The 18480-nt window shown below is 51.1% G+C and overlaps 1 protein-coding gene across 1 annotated transcript in view; it reads right to left on the bottom strand.

The window, feature by feature from the left end:
* Positions 1-18480, bottom strand: part of Gabra5 (gamma-aminobutyric acid type A receptor alpha5 subunit) — a 68205-nt gene that overhangs the window by 11025 nt on the left and 38700 nt on the right. The window contains exon 5 of the mRNA XM_004644445.2: positions 8979-9061. Within this exon, the coding sequence (XP_004644502.1) occupies positions 8979-9061 (83 nt within the window). The remainder of the gene's footprint in view (positions 1-8978; positions 9062-18480) is intronic.

Below are 18480 nucleotides of genomic sequence, written 5' to 3'. Positions count from 1 at the left end.
CACAGGAAGGTCCCTGCATTCCTGGGCCATGTGAAACACAGGCTGTGACATCTTCTAGGGAGTGCTAGGGAGGACAGAAAGATGGGCGTGGCCTTTCAGGGTGCTGGAGGTCACCCAGCGTTTAAAGAGGTGAGGGAGTGACAGCAGAGAGTGGCCCGTACACATGGAGGGAGGCGTGAGAAAGTGCTCTCTCGGAGGCCCAGGTCACAGGCCAGACAGCACCCAGGGTTGGCCAGAGGATTCAGCCAGACCACTGATGCAAACATAGTCCCAGCAGCCTTGCCGTCCAGTTGTCCCTTTAGGTCCTATAGGGAGACAGGCATATGCAGCCTCCGTCTCTCCTGAGGGACAGCCTGCCACGTGGGGCTGTGGGACACAGCAACCTGAGGGTGCCCCAGCACAGAGGAGAAGCCAACCCGCAGGAGAGAGGACGGGCAACAGCGATGGGATCCAGGACAGTGGCTCTCAGGCAGTCACCTGCGTGGGGGTGCCTGTGAGCTGGCCAGCCCACTGCAAGAATGGCACTTAGTGGAGCCAAGCTCCAGACTCAGGGAGAACCACAGCATCTATGTGCTGGAGGGCTCAGGAGGGAGAAGCCAGAGAAATGAGCACAGGACCACCAAAGGCACGACTGCATAGAACTCTTGTTCTATGACAAACAACATCTGCAACAGTTGAAAAATGATACAATAAGCCTATATCCAGGGATCCTCCTTCCATGGTGTACCACTTACCCATGCTCACCATCCTACCTTCCACGGTGACACTCTAAATTTACTGGTTTCTAGTTTCATACCCTGGGCAAGAGTATTTGTGTGTCCTGTGTCAATTTCCCATGACATTTGGCGCAACCACAGCAGCTTCAGGTTGCCCCACCCTGTGCCCAGGCAGGGCCAGGTAAGGCTCTGTTAGGAGAGGCTGCATCGTGCACGCTGTCTCCTCCCGTGGCCTCTCTGCTCCACTCCTCTTATGGTTTGTGTCCAGGTGTCCCTCCAAAGCCTCATGCTGTCACTGGGGCAGGCTTCTAGAGTTTGAGATTAACTCATGAGCCAGTGCCAGGATTATGGGGGTGAGTGCTGCACCCCCATAATCTGGTCTGGACAATCTGCATACAATGTAAGGAGGAGAGAGAGGCTCACCAGCTGCTGCAGCCCCTGCTCCTCCCTTTGCTCTTTGCTGTTTTCCACTGCCATGAGCTGCTGCCCTCTGCCATGTGCCACTCTGCCTTGGAGCCAGCTGAATATGGACTGAAACCTCTGCTAACTGTGAGCTAAATAATCCTTCCCCTCCTTAATCGTGGGAGGCAGGTATTTTGTCTGAGCAAGAGAAAAGTAAGTGAGACACTGGCCTTACACCTTCCCTGTTTCATTGTAGAGACCGTAACTATGCAGACGTGGGAACAGCCACAGCTGGGAACGTGAGGGTTTCTGTTCCCTCTTCAGGGGGGCCCGGCTGTTCTTGGCCCTTTGTTCATTCAGATATATGTTAGAATCTACTTCTTAGGATTTGTTTCTTTTAGATCTCATGAGATTTCTATTGGAAGCCGGTGGTCTATAGATACAGGTTGGAGATTGGGCACACTGAGTTTTTTCACCACGGGTGTAATGTATCTCCATAAGTATTTCAGTTTCCTGTACTGAGATATCGTCTACTCAGGCAGCTCTGCGTCCTACATAAGCATCTTGAACATCATGTCTGTCCGCTTCCAGCCACTGTGACCAAATCCATGTATTAATCAAAACCAAGGATAAAGATCTGTTTTTGTTCATGGTTTCAGAAGTGCTCATCCACAGTTGCTCCAGTGGACTGTGTTGGGCCCGTGGCCACATGGTGCACCACAGTAGGGGTGGGTGACGAAAGAACTTTAGCATCCCAGCAGCCAGGAAGCAGGCGCAGAGAACAGTCTGTCCCAATATCCCTTCAAGGGCAGCCCCCAGGAGGGTCCCTCCTTCTGTCTCCTCAAGGTTCCCCCACCTCTCAGGGGCACAAGACTAGACACCAGGCCTTCACACACGGTCCTTTGGGGGGATCATTCAGAATCCATCGTAGCCGACATCCTAGATGTCTCTCGCTAGACGTACGGTGTGCTTTTGGTACATCGTGTCCCCAAACCACATTCATGTGGAGCATTGCTTAAGACTCTGAGTCCACATGGAGTAAGAAGCATGAACATCAGCAGTGAGACCCTAAAATCCATGAGCCTGTAAGTGAGATGCTGGCAGAGAGAGGCGGGTAGCTCCTGTCCGGGCGCCTGCTGAGGGCCATGGGCCACGCTCCGCTCTTCTGACAAGCAGACGATGACTGAGATTCTCCCCTTTCCTTTAGTCTGACCTTCTGTGTCCAAGTGTCAGGTCACAGAGAAACGCATTTCCACAGGACTGCGTTGGCACTGTCCTGAGGCGGTGCCCCCTGTGGTGACCCACGTCCCTCGGGGACGTGTGACTCTGGGTGATGAAGGCACGCACGGAGTGGCATGGCCTTCCCGGGGGCGAGCGGCTCTCCAGTCGTGCGGTGGCGGGCACCACTGGGCACCCTCTGCACTCTCACAGCTCCCGGGGCGCCACATGAGCTGCGGCGAGAAGTTTTCTCCCGGTGATATGCATGTTTCAGGCCCTGAATGATGCGCGGGGAGCGCAACTCAGACACACATCGGTGCAGAGCAGCCACGTGGAGCCCGGCCAGGCTGGTGGAGCGGATGTGGCCAGGAGGGAGGCGGCCTCGTCCTCCGGGTGGGAGGAGCCCCACGTCCTGCTGTGCGGCCCAGGCCGGTCGGCTTCCGGGCCCTGTGCCCTGTTCTGTGTCTTCTTAGCCACCCTTCCCTGCATCAGGGAGGCCTCCCGCTTTGTGCAGCTGCTTACCCTGTTGTCTGTTGCCCTGACTTAGAGCTCCAGGAAGTGTAATGCCTGCGCTCCTCTGACCACCCATGAGCAGAGCCAGAGAGAAGGCTGCACACATGTCGCTCACACTGACTTGGGATTCGGCGCCATTTCCCCTGAGACAGCCGCCCTGCACCCACATTGGACTCGTCTAGGCTTGCAAATTGCAGGAGGAAGTTGGGATAGCACAAGCAAGCCCTTGGTTACAAGGCCACTCAGGAACCAGAGTTCAAAATGAGTCTGGTATCTGCTTGACCAACTTCTTAGCTTTGTAGGCTTCTATTCTGCCATCAGTAGTTTGGGAAAATATCACCCACATCCCAAGTGTCTCGGTAAGGACCAAGTGTTCACACCAGCGTTGGTATTCAGCGGTCACGGGACACAGACTGGGCACTCAGTTAATAGTACCTTCAGCAAGTGTGAGTGTACACTAAGGAGGGTTTCTGGGCTCAGACCCAGTATCTAGAAAGACTTTCCAACCAGAATTCACTTTCTGTTGTTTTGTCAATGGATCTGGGCATGGAATTCAGGACCTGCTACAAGCTAAGCATTCACTCTACCTCTGACCTTCAGCTGCAGCTTGAATTCATGATTTAAGTATTCCTCTAAAGCAGAGCCAATCTTTCAGAATGGTTAGTTGCATGTGACAGACTGTTCAGGGACACACAGGACGTGCCACTGTCAGGCCGCTGGTACTAGGTGTTAACTGCACACGACCCTGAAGAAAAGAAGATCACAATGTAACAGCGGTGAGAACACTTGTGATGAGAACTTAAAGTCTCCTAGGTCATCGTCTCTAGCCTTTCTCTTCTAAAAGGAGGTCAAGAACCAGGACAGTAACTTCTGAGGAGACATATCACACATCACCTCTGTGACTGTGGGCTGCAGCACAGGTCAGAACCTGGACACCAACCACACTACACAGCTAGAAAGCTCTGCGGGGCACATTTCCACAGATACGGTATCTCAAACGGCCTATTGGGTGGCCAGGATCCTTGCTTTACACTCAACAGATAAAAGAGATGGAGGGCTGTTTGCACAACCTACCTCAGTCCAGAATGCACTGAGAGACAAGTATGCCCAGAGGTGGGCTGTGGAGACACCACATCTGCCCTCAGAGCAATCCAGGTGGAGGATCAAATGTGCAAGTCACGAGGCCCTCTGCAGCCCCTGGTGGAGTGCTGGGAATGACCGGGCAGAGTCTAAGGGAAAGACTGAAAGAAATGGTGCTCTACATGTGTCCAGACTGTAGTAGGGCATGATCAAAACAGGATGGTTTTCTCATTAAAAATGAATAAAAAATAATAAAACAAGAAAGACGGGACTGTCCCCCTTCCAGCAGAAAAGGTGCTGTGCCTGGGAACAGGTGCAGACACAGGGCAGGAGGCCAGGGTGCGGGAGATCCTTCTTATTTTCCTACCCCTCTGTAATTCAGTTCACTGCTCCACCTTCCAACCAGCAGCTCCTCCAGTGGCTTCCGATGGCTTCATGCCAAGCTCTTGGACAGCCGGGACTGTGCTCTTGCTTTCATCCTATCTGTCCGGCCCCCACCTGCTCCCAGCCTGCACCACTTTCACCTGCTGCGTGGGGCTTCCATGCGCTTGGCTCCACCTCCACAAACGGGGGGTGGAGCTGCTGTTCTGTCAACGTCACCCATTTTGCCTGGCACCTCTCGTGCCAACCTGCTATCCCCCAAATGAGGCTCCCTCTTTTCTGAATGCATTTTTAACAGAAAGATAATGGTAGCCTATAAGGGTGGAATACAATGTGATGCGTCAACTTATGCATACTTGTAGAAAGGATCCAGACAGTTCACATAGCTCTCATCTCACTGGCTTATGATACTTTGTGAGGAGATGCTAAATGCCACTTTTGGCAAGTGCAGCATGACCCGCTGTGCATACCACCCAATGCGGTGTGCCCCAATCTCATTCCGGAAGCCTCAGCTGAGACTTCGGTCCCTTGGACCAGCACCTTCCCTCTGCCTTCTCTCCCCTCGCTGTCGAGCCTCTGGAAACAGCCACCGTCCTCTCTGTCTCCATGAGAGTCCATACATAAGCACGACTACACACAGCGTGAGTCTTCCTGAGGCTGGCTCACTTCAGGGAAGGCTTCTCCTTTTGTTCAACGCCCTGACTAACACATCAGTATTTATTTCATGTTGTGCCATTCTTTCTAATTATGACTCTTTCTACTCAGATCTTACTCTTTCTACTCAGTTTCAGTAGATGAGGTTTCTCATCTGTGAATCCCGAGGGGATGTTAGCTGCACAAAGATACAGAGCTCAGTTCTGTGGACATGCTGTTCCCAGCTCCAGGGGAGGAGCAGGGCTTGTGCCATGGCACAGCGCCAGTGCTCTACACCTGCTGCTGGCAGGGTGTCCGTGTCCTTCCAACACTCACACCCGATTGATCCTACACGGGAGGGGGTTGAGAAGCGGTCCTCAGGAGGCAATCGGGGATGTGCAATTACTGCTTTTATATAAGGCTCCAGAGTGGTCTCTTGCCCCTCTAATGGTACTTGAAGACACAGTGCAAAGCCAGTCATCCACAAGGAGAAAGGTCTCCAATGGACGTGCAGTGGGCTGGCAATTTGAACCTGAACTTCACAGATCCCAGAGCTTTGAAGAAAACTGCATGTTGCTTCTAAGTAACCTAATTTATGGCTCTCTGTTTTAGCAGCCCAAACAAACTAAGACAACACTGACAGTGTCTTCAACAGTCATTCACACAGTCCATTCTGTTCTTTCTCCCATCTTCATTGACTAATGGAAGAGAAGGCTCTTCTGGGTCCTCTAATGGGGGCACTAAAGCCACTCTTGAGGATGCTGCCCCAAGACCAAGCACCCAGAGGCTGCAGCCCCTAATGCAATCACCTTTAGGGTAGACTTCAACACATGAATGGGGGGGGGTGAAAACCAGGCAGACACGTCCACAGTCAAGGTTAGTGAAGCACCTACAGGACTGTGTGCACAATCTGAACTCAGACACAACACTGATGAAACATCACCATGTTTCTGGGGTCTTACAGGTGACCCTTTCCCATACTCTCAGAAACCTGAGTCCTACATGACACGAGCTTGTGCCTGGCCACTCATTGTGCTGGGAACAAAGAATTGAGTGGCTGAGCCACACACCTGCACTCTCTGAACCCCTGCTGCTGCCTGCAGGTGCCCCGCTGGGTGCATGTGAGGAAACCAGGACATTTTCATAACCACAGATGTTAGCTCACGACTTAGCCTAATCATGACTGCGTCACTCCACAAGTCAGTGAACAAAGGAACTCTCATTTTCCTCTTTCTCAAAATAGTTTTGATGTTTTTCATCCCTTGTTTCCAAATAGGAGCCACATCATTATTTCAAAGGAATTTCCTTAAATTATAGAGGGATGATGAGGAAATGTCTCTCTATGAGCTTTGGGTAGCTGCAACATTCGCTTGAATTCTTGAGAGGAGAGGAAATAATAACAGAAGTAGCAGAAATGTCTGCGGGTTCACTTCTACACTGAGGCCACATATTTGCATTCCTTTGTCTCCTAAGAGCAGAGAACTGTTGACCTGGGTGACTTCAAGCTCATAGTACTACTGCATAGGGCCTCTGCGTGCTCAGATGGCAGGGCATACCTGAATGAGTCGGTCAGCATCTACTTTTAGTAAATCCAAAAAGTAGAAGAAGAAAAGCATATTTCTGGATACTATTTCTTCTCTTAAAATTAATATACCTTGACAGGAATCGTGGAAACTGGAAAAAAGCCAACGTCCATATAGTTTTCCAGTTTTTGGACAATGGTCCACAAATATGATGCCCAAACAAAATCCTTCTAGTGATTTTGAATACTATAGTAATAATATTAAAAGCAAATGTTCATTAGCAGTCAACCTAAGAATCAAGCCAAGTCTATCATCGAAATATCAAGCAAATAAAAAGAAATCTGGCATGGCAGCTTAAAATGTCTATGAAGCTCCAGAAGTGTTCCTGTAGATTTTCTAGTCTTATTTCATGTCTCTGAGTGTAAAAAGCCAGGAAGTCCAGCTGGGCAAGATTCTCAGTTTTGAATGAGATACAGGATTTAAATGCAGGGTGCTGTGGCTATCAGGGGAGAAAATGTAATGTTGAGAACTTAGGTTGTTTTGCTGAAAACAAGGAAACAATCAGATATGTTCCCCAAAAAGAGTATATTTCTGTTCTGCTGGCAAATGTGGAAAGAAATGTTTTTAAACAGAGGTACATTGTGCAGTCACGTGACCTATCTGCCCCTTTACTCAACAGAACCATGTACAGGTGCTCAGGGGCCAGGGGAGCAATGTGTGGAAGGTGAAATTTCAACAGAGATGAGGAAGACATAAAAGATAAACAACAGATACAATGGTGTTAATACAGTAGTAACTGAACTGAAAATTTTACTGAATAAATCTGATGGCAGACTAGATGCAATGGAAGGAGGACAAATGAGCATGAACACGGGTAACTGAAAATTATTTTCTCAGAAACAGAATGAAAGGGGCTGGCGAGATAGCTCAGCCGTCTAAAGCGCCTACTTAGGCGAGTGCAGGCACCACGGTTCGATCTCCGGCACCACATGTCATGGCAGCCCCACCCCCAGGGTGTGCTGAGCCAGCCACAGAGTCCGGGTGTAGTGGCGCACATCTGTAATCCCAGCGCTGGGGAGGCTGAGTCTGAGCGCGTAGTGAGACCCTGCAACAACCAAAGGCATTAGAAACAGACAGAAACAGAATAAAAGAGTAAAGAAAGAAGTATTCAATGTTAATGTGTATGATGAACTTTCAGAAGAATAGAGAAGGGACAGGAGAGTACATCCAAAAAATTAGTTGCTGGAAACTTCTCGATCTGGGGAAGGAAAAGTGCAATCAGATCCAGACAGGATCCCCAAAAAGCAAAACTCAAAGAAATTCACACCAGGACACGCTTTAAACTAATTCTCGAATGTCAGAGATGAAGAGGGAAATTTGAAAAGAGCAAGGGAAAAGGGACTTGTTACTCAGTCCTCACGTAACTGGACCAGAAGTGGACTTGTTATCAGAGGCCCTGCGGTGGGAGGATCTTCTCAAAGCCCTGCAATGGGCTTACTAACTTCCTTCACAGGTGCTTATTGAACGAAGAAGAGATCCAGGATTCAACCTACATAGATCATGTGCTTAATTCAAAAAACACAATTTGTTTTTCAAAATGACACCTTCAGACCAAGTGCACTGGCAAATGACTGTACTCTCAGCTACTTGAGAGGGCAAGAAAGGAGAATCACAAGTTCTAATCCAGCCTAGGTGGCTTTATGAGCCCTGCCTCAAAGTAAAAATCAAAAGAGTTGGGGGGATGTGTATAGATCGGTGACAGAGTACTTGCCGAGGATGCTGGGGCCCTGGAAGCAGAGGGGAGGAAAGGGAGGGTGACATAGTGAGAGTGCACCAAAGAGAGAAAGAAGAGAAGACCAATGGAAACCCTTTCCAAGTAGACCGTCCTGCAGAAGAGGCAGGTGCCGCAGTCATCGGGGGCCACTGCCACCACCACCAGCTGGGATGGCTGAGTCCCAAGAATGTCAGCTAGGCCTGGGCACATGTACTGACATTCTTTGATGTGAATAATCTGCTCAAGGAACACAGGTTTTTCATAGGCTGGATGTTCCAGGTAGGCAGTGACTGGCACATGACCAACAAGGTCCGCGCTCTTCTGAAATGTTCTGGAGGAAGTAAGTCAATGTGCTGTTGAGCATAGTGCAGTGCGGGAGTCACACATGGGCTCTGAGCTGAGGGCTGGGCGCCCCCGGGGGAGGTAACCTGGGAGACCTGAAGACCTGAGGTGAATAAAGGCGGGACTTTCAGGCAAAGGTCTGAGGAGAACCCCTTATGAGGAGAACATTCTGGATTGTTCCAAAGCTCCCTCACATCAATTTATTGATCTGTGATACATGTCAAGCAGGCTCTAGCATCATCGTTTCAGACACAAAACCCCAGGGAGGGAAGGACAAACCACTGCACAGTCTTCTCAGAGAGACCACACTGTATCACGCAGAACCAAGTTCCTCTGAAGCAATGTGGCTCGGATCCCCAAAGAACACCCTGGGTCTCCCTTGGGAAAATGACTTACAGCTGCCAAACTTCAGAGGGCAGGCGTGGGCATCCATCGGGAAGTCTTCAAGTTGCATGGGGCACTCGGCGGAGATGGTCAAGCTGAAAAACAGGAGATCTGCAAATGACTCACAGGCGGGCTGGCCAGAACAGCCATCTGGTCCCAGAAAGCCACACAAACACTTTCATCAACTACGGTTTACAACATTTCTTAAAGCACTTGGGCTAAGTTCCATCAAGCTTGTGTTGTAGATGACTATCATTCAGATACGAGACTAGAGATGTTGGATCTGCTCAGATCTGTGGTCCAGGGTGTGTGTGCCTGGCCATACCTTGCTGCTTGTAAAACTGTTTAAGGTGCCATTAAAGCTCTTTCTTCTTCGTTTCCTGTCTCTTATTCCCACCTAGAAAGGCTAAAAAGGCCAAAAAGATGTGCAGGTCCTAATGCAGCTTATAAGCTCGACAAAGGTAAACGCACAAACGTTTTTCAGAACCTGGCTGCACGCACTGGGGAATGGCTGGCACGAGACTGTGGCCTGAGTCTGCCTCACAGTGGCCCGTGCATGACCCAAACTTTATTTTTTAATTCAAAAAACAGTAGCACCCTCACCCTCACCCATCACGTCATTGCCAGGTGTGACACTGATGGTAGTGTGCACTGTGCCTCCCCCCACTAGCTCACATACTCCTGGTGGTGAGATGACACTTGCTGCTGTGACCGGCCCAGGTTGTGAAGCAGAAAAGCTAGGCTTGGAGAGGACAGTCAGGAATCAGGCCCACAGTGCATGGAGCCACGCATGGGGCCCATGGCAGGCCCGTGGCCACAGAGGGTCCCAAAGGCCCGGCCACTTGGCACCCGGCACTGGGCTGTGCACGCGGGGCACCGGTGCCTTTGCTGCTGTCATGGGCTACAGGCCTGGGGTGTCGGCCTGAAAGGCTTGTGTGCTAGCAGCTCACTTCCCAGTGTGGCCAGTGGGACTGCTAGGAGAACTAAGATCCGCCCGAGCAGAAGACACCTATAGGAGCTGTGGCAGGACCTTCCCCAGAGGACTGTGGCCAGGCCCTCCCGAAGGAATGCAGCAGAGGAGGAGTCTTCCCAGAATCAAACCAAACAACTGGGCTCTGTTAGTTCCCACACGCGCACTATGTAGTTCTAGCACTGCTCTATAACGCAGATTTCACCAAATCAGGCTGTAAAATTTATGGGAGACAAAGACCCAGAAATTGTGTAACAGGCACAGCCATGCCCTGCTCAGGTTCAGCCTTTGGGGCGGCAGCGCCCTGAGCCTCTGGCAGTGCGCACAAATACTACTTCCTGGAAAAATCCTGGGCGCCCTGCTGCTTTGGCCAGAATCCTGCTATAGCTCTTGGGAGTTGGCTCGGGATCTGGAGGGTCAGAGACGATGCATTCCACCTCTGCCATTAGGACCTTGAACCTCAGAGCCGCAGAAGATACAAACTCTCCTGGTGCCGGTGGGCTGTTTGATCCACAGGGGCAGGGTGCTCCCAGGACACAGAGCAGAACCCCGTGGGGCTCAGGAGCTAGCTTGGGGAGCACCGCCTGTCAGACTTGTAAGAGGTCGGGTTCGTCCTGGTTACCTGCCCCTCAGAGGCAGAAGGGGACTCTGGTCACTGCCCACAGTCAGCATGGCCTGAGGAAGGGTCACTGGAACCAAAACCACCACCTAAGGCACTGGCCCTGGGAGCTGGCTTCTGGGCTGCTGGCTGGCATCATGGTGGGACTACACGTGTCTGAGGCAGGCCACAGAAAGGTTTGACCCAATGAAAATGTCCTTAAGAGGCAGAGAGGACTGAAATAGCTGGGCAACTCTGTGCAGGAGCCAGGGCAATAGAAGTTACTCTGTCCCTGAGCCAGGACAGTCTGGGAGAAATGGGCAACCTGAGGGGAGGTTGAGACAATTTAGATAAAATCAAAACTAACCAAAGACAAAATATACTGACATAGGAGATGGAGCTCTGGACAAACAGGATGGAAAGCAAATATGCCACCCAATCAGGACAGATTAGGGATGTCAGGGGCTCTGGGAGCAAGATGCCCCACTAGTCCTCTGGGACTGATGTTAAGGATGTAAAGTGAAGACTCACAGATGAAGAGCAAAAGAACTGAATGATGAAACATGGCTATTTAACTCCGCCACGAACACATTCTCACGCCACATGTTTTCTGGCCAAAATGTGGATCCAGTGAAGACTGTGTTCATCAACAGTTGAGTGAATTTGTTAATCATAAAGATCCTGGTCTCAAAAGGAAATAAATTATGTCCTGTGTTGGCAACAAGAATCAACTGCCCTTTTCCCCGACAAACTCAAAGCGTTCACAGAAACCAAAGGCACCATTCACGGGCCCCTCCTCCACATGGGGCCCTCGGGAGCCCACACCCCAGGAGCTGGCAGCTCTGCCCAACAGGGGCTGGGGCCAGCTGAGGAGGACCTGGTCCCTGGTGCAGCAGCTGCAGCTGCACAAGGGGCAACAGCTCAGAAGGTGCCAAAAAGTTGTCTGGAGTCTTCTGTGTGCCCAAAGACTAAAGAGGGAGCTCAATCCCTCTTTCCCTTGAGGGAAGTTCCTTTGGGTAAGGACAGGAAAAATCAGGTTACAAACCTCAGCTAATTGCTAAGTTGATCTTTGGCTTTCCGTTTAAATAGGTATTTTTGTTGAATTAATATACCTAAACATTTCTTGGGGATTATAAATTTTTTAAGCTGTAATCACAGGGTTAACTTGCTCTTCTCTCTGCTTCCTGCTGCTGCTAAGAACACGAGGGCAAGACTACGTGGAAGCCCACTGGTGGCCAGTCAAGCTTAGAGCTGTAACAATCTCAGGCCAAGAGAGAGAAAAGAAGAAATCAACAGCTAGGGGCGCAATGTGATGCTCAGACAAAAAATACAGTTTCTTCCAGACAAAAGGAAAGTACTTCCACGAAGAGCGCCTAACTCGCCTGATCTGAGCGTCCGAGAGGAGGTGGGCCGTTGGCCATGCAGGTCCAGCAGTTCCTCGGGGCCCCAGCTTCTGTAGAATTTGGACACCCCTAGCTTCTCGGTTTTGGAAAAAGTCCCTCCTGAAGTGGGGAGAACGGGAGCCTCTAGGATGGGAACAGGTACAACCAAGTACTTGCAAAGCGCGCAAACAGGCCTGCGGCAAGCACCTCACTAGGACTTCTAGACATGCTCAGCCCGTCTCCTGTAGGGCCGCAGGGTGCCAACATGGCGTGGGGGTCTTAAGCCAGATGCTGGGGTCATGGCATCCGGCTGTGGCATACTTCCCCAAACAACTCGACTGTCACCCAGGGCTGGTCTCCTGTTCGCAAGTGCTTGCAGCTAGGCCGCCCTGGGTATCAGAGGCTGACAAAATGACCACAGCAGAATAGGATCCTAACTACTCACGACATGACCATCCTGGGTTTAAGGTGCAGCATGGGAGTGACCTCCCAGGCGGAGGATGGCCATGTGACCGCAGCAGGTTACCGTCTCCCAGGCAGCGCTCAGATTCACCACAACAGGGTAAAGTGGTGTCTCAGAACTGCGCGTGTGTCCCCAGTCCACGGGCATGTGTAAGCTGGGTGCAGAGGAAGCCACCTCAATCCCAGAGACATGACCCAGAGACAGCAGCCCTGCTCCTGTCGCTCCGGAGGCTGACTTGGGCACCCAGGGCACCAGCTGGTGACGCTAAGTGCCCGTGTCTTTTTGTGGCTGGCTTGCCTACTGAGCACTGACGATTGTCCCTAACTGCCCTGTTTTTTACTATAACCTTTCCTGAGACCTCCCGGCTGACTGCAAAAGTAGCCACAGGTGCCTGCTGGCCCTTGTCTTTCTCTAGGGGTAGGGCATCCTGCTGGTATTGCTTATTTTTCCCAGGGGCCCACTGGTAGGCCTGAGCTTCCCATGCATTCGCATAGCCAGGTCAAGCCAGAAAGGTATCTGGACTTTGCGACTCTGGCTTCTCACACCAAGGAAAGGCCCAAAGATCTGCACACAGAAAATGCCAAACTATTCGACTGCCAAATGAGAGTCAATACAATTGCTTTGAGCCCCCAGCACTCCCCCAGCAAGGGCTGATTAGATGTCTGATCCTATTGCGAAAGAGGGGTCTTGGTTGGCGTGACACAAATTACTAACCCAACACGACCAGGGTCCGTTCAATTCAGTGTGTGTGTGGTTGTAGGCATCAGCCCTAGGCATGTGTCATGTGAAGACATGGGCACTGGCTGCAGAGGGTCCCTGGACACCGGCTATACCATGTGCAGGCCCAGATTTGAAGCAAAAAACCCCCACCGGCCCAACAGTGTGTGTGTGAGGAAAACAGTTTGCGTAGCTGTATTCCTGAGGTCTTAGGGCCCAGTCGGAGCTGTTCCATAGGCTATCTGGAACAAGAAGACACAGCAGCCCTCCACCAGAAGGGAGCTGCCACGCTCGACTGTCAGTCACAGGCCTGTAATCCAGGACGTTTCGCCATCATTAATCCAGGAGATTCCAGATAGCAATGGGGCATCTGAGTTGGCATCTGGGTCCATGGAGAGGGGAAGACCCAGGGACTGTGTTATCTTTAAAGAAATTCACCATCACCTACTAAACATGTCCCCCCTGATCTTACGTTCTTTTTATGAAGAAATAAAAGGTAGTGTTCATCCCGTCTGAGTCACAACCAGAAATTTGTCCCCAGCCTCTAAAGAGCTTGTCCTGCTATGTGCGTGGGGAGCCACCAGGGGGCGTGATGCTCACGGCGAGCTAGAAAATAAGACTGCCAGGAATCTTAGGTGGAACAGAGTACCGCAACCCCGGCTCTGGCATTTGGCTGCTCAAGACAGTGGTCACTGGAAAGCACTACCTTGGCCTGTGAGGAAAAGCTTCACCGTCCTTCTGGGGAGTGTAGGCTGCCCAGGCAAAGGTTTTATAACTTAGTTACGAAGGAAATCTAGTGGTGGGGGTCTCTAGGTTATCTTGATCCTGTTCCCCATCCCTTGTGTAACTTCGCCTCTTTGAGAAACTTGGGACAGGCTTGGCACAGCCACTGGATGGTGGCTCCAAGTGGCGCCTGTACTGGAGACATGGAAGAACAGCCTGCAGCGTCCCCTCAGCTGGTCAGGTCATGTGTGTTAGGAACAATCTGTCCACCTCGCTTCCTCCTCTCACTGGCCAGAGGAGGACATCTGGAAGTTCAAATGGATGGGGACAGAGAGACCCAAGGGCAACAACACGCCCTATAAATTGGGGAGTGGAGCGATGCTAAAGGCCTCCCAAGAGGATAAGCCAACAGTGTGGCCCCTCCGCCTGGGCAGAAGATAGGTCCTGGGGCTGCCTTACCCCCACTTACACACAAAACTGCATCATCAGACAAGTAGTTGTGGGAATTCTACCCAATGAAACTGCCAAAGCTCTTAATTTACTTTAATTTAGCAAACCAAAATATCTAATGCTATGAAAATCAGCTGTCTTTAGCTTACTTCCTTGCCTTTGAGGATGCAGTCTGTGAACAGTTTAACCCACGCAAGTACTGCCTACAGGTAAATGAGGAAGGAAAAGTTACAGTGAAGACCAAAGATCTGAGGAGAAAATCAGCTCTGGTAGGCCGCGACCCCGGGGAACTGTTTGGAGCGGTTTCCTACTTTCAAGGGTTCACAACCCTGGCAGCTGTTGTGCTCCTCATTTGGGGAGTCTAGCCCTACTCTGTCTAGCTCCTCTTGCTGTACCGCCTGCCTCTGGCCTCACTGAGGCATTGGCTGAAAGAAAAGTGGCCGCAGATGTGGTGGTGCCACGGAAGTAGACACGTGTAGATCAAGAGGATGCCCTTGGCCTGGTCTGAGCATCAGGGCGGATGTGGCTGGGCCCCTTCCAAAGGACAGGGAATGTTAGGAAACCTTCTCAGAGCCAAGAAAGGCAGCACGGCTGTTAGTTCCTGCACACGTGTGCGTAGTTTTAGCACTGCTCTGTAACAAGGATGGAATCAAACGAGGCTAAAGCATGACAGTGTGTTACCATTTATGGGAAATGATGACCAAAAGTTGTGTTACAGGCACAGCCCCGCCATGCTCAGGGTTCAGCCTTTGGGGCAGGGACCCACTAAGCCCCATGCAGCACAAACAGACACTGCCTCCTGGAAAAATCCTCGCTGTTCCCCTTTTCTCTGCCGAGTCCTGCTACAGACCTAGTTCACTTAGCTCCACTAAGTTCCACCGAGATATTTAGCTCTACGAGGGAAGCGAGGTTGGTTACACAAAAGCAAGCCTGGCCGGGTTCCATCTGGTTCCCCACCTCACGTGTGACCTCCTCACACCATGACCTTGAGCCCCTGGGAAGCACAGTCAGGAGACATCGCCTGGGCTGCACAGGCAGGGCTGCCTGGGATCTCATCACCACACAAGCGCCTTTGCTGCTCTACAGGCACGCCACCAGTGAGGCCAGCTTCTCATTTTACAGTCTGGGCCCCTTCTCTGGTTGTTGGGACAAAATCCCTGGCAGCGGCACCTTGAAGGGGCCGAGGTGGACTCCGGCTGCTGGCCGAGATGCTTCTGTCCGTATTCAGCGGGCTTGTCCAGGGAAGGGCTGGTGCAGAGGGGCTGGGCAGAAGACAGCTGCTCAGCGCAGGCAGGCAGGAGGCAGGAGGCAGACAGTGAAGGGCAGGGCGGGGAGGGACCCGGCCTTGTGGGCCTGCACAGGGACGCATCTCAGCCGAGGCGGCCCCCTCCCAGCAGCCCAGCTGCGCGCCGCCGACTCAGGCACGTCCCGAAGGCCCGTTGAGCTGCAAGCCGTAATAGGAGAGCTCCTCTCGTCTCTCCTTTTTCTCTCCATTATTTAGAACAGAATGAAATGAGATAAAACACGAATGTTGAACTTGAAACGCACGTTCGCATTCTGCTTTGTCAGCAAGTCACTCGAGGTCCTGTGGGTGCCGCCGTGAGTCCTGCTCACGTTAAGTCTACGCCGCCTTTGCACGCAGGGTGAGAGCCAGGACGCGAACGCACTCGCGTGTGCTTTGACTACTTCCCATGAAAGCGGATAAACATGTTGTTACGTTTTTAATTTTTTATTGGTACATTCTAGTTACACGTAATGGTAGCACTCATTGGGAACCTGCGCCTGCGGGTGAACTGTCAGCTGCTCTTTTTCCCATTCCCCCCCAAGCCCGTCCCCTCCTTATTCACAAAGCTGTTTCCTCCTGGCCACCTCTCTTGCCCCTTCTTCCTCCCTCCCTTCCTTGCTCCCCTGCTCACTGGGCCACCTTCTCCTGATTTGCCAGTCTATTCGACATTTCAGTCCTCGCCACACTTTCAGTCTCTCACACCAGAGCAATAATGTGGTATTTAAGCACACGTGTCTTACTCAGGTCACGTAAGAGTGTGGCCTCCAGGAGCATTCGTTTGGTCAGAAATGGCTCAAGCGCATCTTTATGGCTGAGCAGTACTCATTGTAATATAAAAAAGAATTTCCTTTTCCATTCGTGGTTCGATGTGCACTTGGCCTGTTCTCGAGATCTAGCTGTTGCAAAGCACGCTGCTGCAAACACGGCTGAGTGTGGAGTCCTGCAGCAAGATGCTTTGAAGTCTGGGGGTAAAATACCAAGGAGGGGAATAGGTGGGTCAAGCGGATCGTCTAGTTTTAGTTTGCTGAGGAATCTCAATAGTAGTTGAAGCAGCCTGCACTCCCGCCAACGGTGGGCAAGAGTTCTTCTCCCCACAGCCCCTCCGGCACTGGCTGTTGCTTGGTTTCTGGATGGCAGCCGCGCCTTTGGGGTGAGGTGGAACTGCAGCGCTACATTAACTTTCATCTCTCGACTGACCGGCGATGAGCATTTGTCACGTATTTATTTGCCATTTCTACTTCATCTGAGAAGTGTCTATTCATTTCAGATGCCCGTTTTTGATTGGTCTTTAAATGTGAGGGGACCGATTCACTTTAGTTCTTTATGTACTCTCGATACTAGTCCTTTGTGTGAGGGACAGCTGGCAAAACTGTTCTGCACACTGTGGGACACCTCTTCACTCTGTGGTTTTGTTTTTCCATGTAAAGCTTTTCAACGAGACCTCAGTTATTCAATACTTGCAATAGCTCCTGTATGATCAGTGTTTTGATTATGAAGTCTTTGCTTCTCCAGTGTCTGCAAGGGTTCTACCTACTCTGTGTTCCAGCAGATTTCACGTTTCTGTTTTAGTGTTTCGATGTTTGATCCCCTTTGATTTTTGCTCAGTGCACGGTGAATGCTCGGAGTCTGTCTCTACTCTTGGTTCTCTGGCACGTGCAAAGTTGTTTTCCAGCAGCACTTGTTAAAGAGGCCACCTTTCTTCCAGTGAGGGTGTTTGGCTTCTTTGTCAAAGATAAATTGGCTGAGTGCGCTTCGAGCTGCCTGTGCATCTTGTAATCTGCTCTACTGATCCTTGAATCTGCTCGCTTTTTGCCTGCACCAGGCCATGACCACAGTAGGTCTGTACGCGACCACAGTAGGTCTGTACTGAAATTTCAAGTCAGCGGCTGTGATGTCCTCCCTGCCTTGTCTTTGTTGTCCAAAACTGCAACTGCTCTTCTAGGTCTTTGCTGGTTCCAAATAAATTTTAGGATTATTGTCTCTAATTCTGTGAGATATGCTATTGGTATTTTGATGGGAATAGCATTAAATCTGTATACTTGGAGTTATGGCTATTTTCACCACACAGTCTTCCTACCCAAGAGCAAGGGATAGCTTTTGGTTTTCTGACATCCTCTGCAATCTCCCTTTTCACAGTACTGTAGCATTCAAAGTGAATGTCTGTTCCCGCCTTCCTTGGGGTGCAGTCACTACACCGCATACCTAATTCACACTGGCATTCTCGAAGTGATGCACTTCGAGAGGAAACCCGCTTCCGTGCAAAGAACACTTGTGCACATCAAGGACAGGAAACTCTCTGTGGCCCTGCTCGGGTCACAGTCGCCTGGGAGAGTGAGCTGCAGCTGGCTGAGCAGGCAGATGGGCCAGAACATACTGCAAGTGTCCATGTTCCTTCCGGGAGATGAATGAACAATGCTACTGTTCTGGCTTGTGCCTAGATGTCCCCCAAAGCTTCCTGAAGTTACAGGAGGGCCTCGCCAGAGGTAGCTGGATCTCAGGTGTGGGTGCTGGACCAGGGCGACTAAGCCAGTCTGCTGCTTGGTTGGGCATAGTTCTGGCTGGGATAAGGGTGTGAGTGCTGCACCCATCCTGGGGCAGGCAGCCCACAACACATAGGAGGGACAGAGAAAGGGCGAATGTGCCCTCACTGGCCTGCCTGCCGTGGGCTGCTCCCCCTCTGTGATGCCCCTCTGCGGCGCCGCTCTGCCTCAGAGCCAGCCAGTCATGAGCCGAAACCTCCATGACCTGTGAGCTAAATAAACCTGCCCTCTTTTAACTTTGGGCACTGGATATTTTGTCTCAGCCTTGAGAGAGGAGGAACTGAGACAGGAACTCCATGTGTGTTCAAAGAATATGGAAAATGGAGAAAAGGGGCTAAAGAAACAAAGTAAAAACAGCCACAGTCCCACGGGCATGTCACTTGGTA

This window comes from Octodon degus, unplaced genomic scaffold (genome assembly GCF_000260255.1).
Source record: "Octodon degus isolate 3935 unplaced genomic scaffold, OctDeg1.0 scaffold00199, whole genome shotgun sequence".
Lineage (NCBI taxonomy): Eukaryota > Metazoa > Chordata > Mammalia > Rodentia > Octodontidae > Octodon > Octodon degus.
Note: the sequence above shows the minus strand (reverse complement) of the source record. Positions and strands in the feature narration are given on the sequence as shown.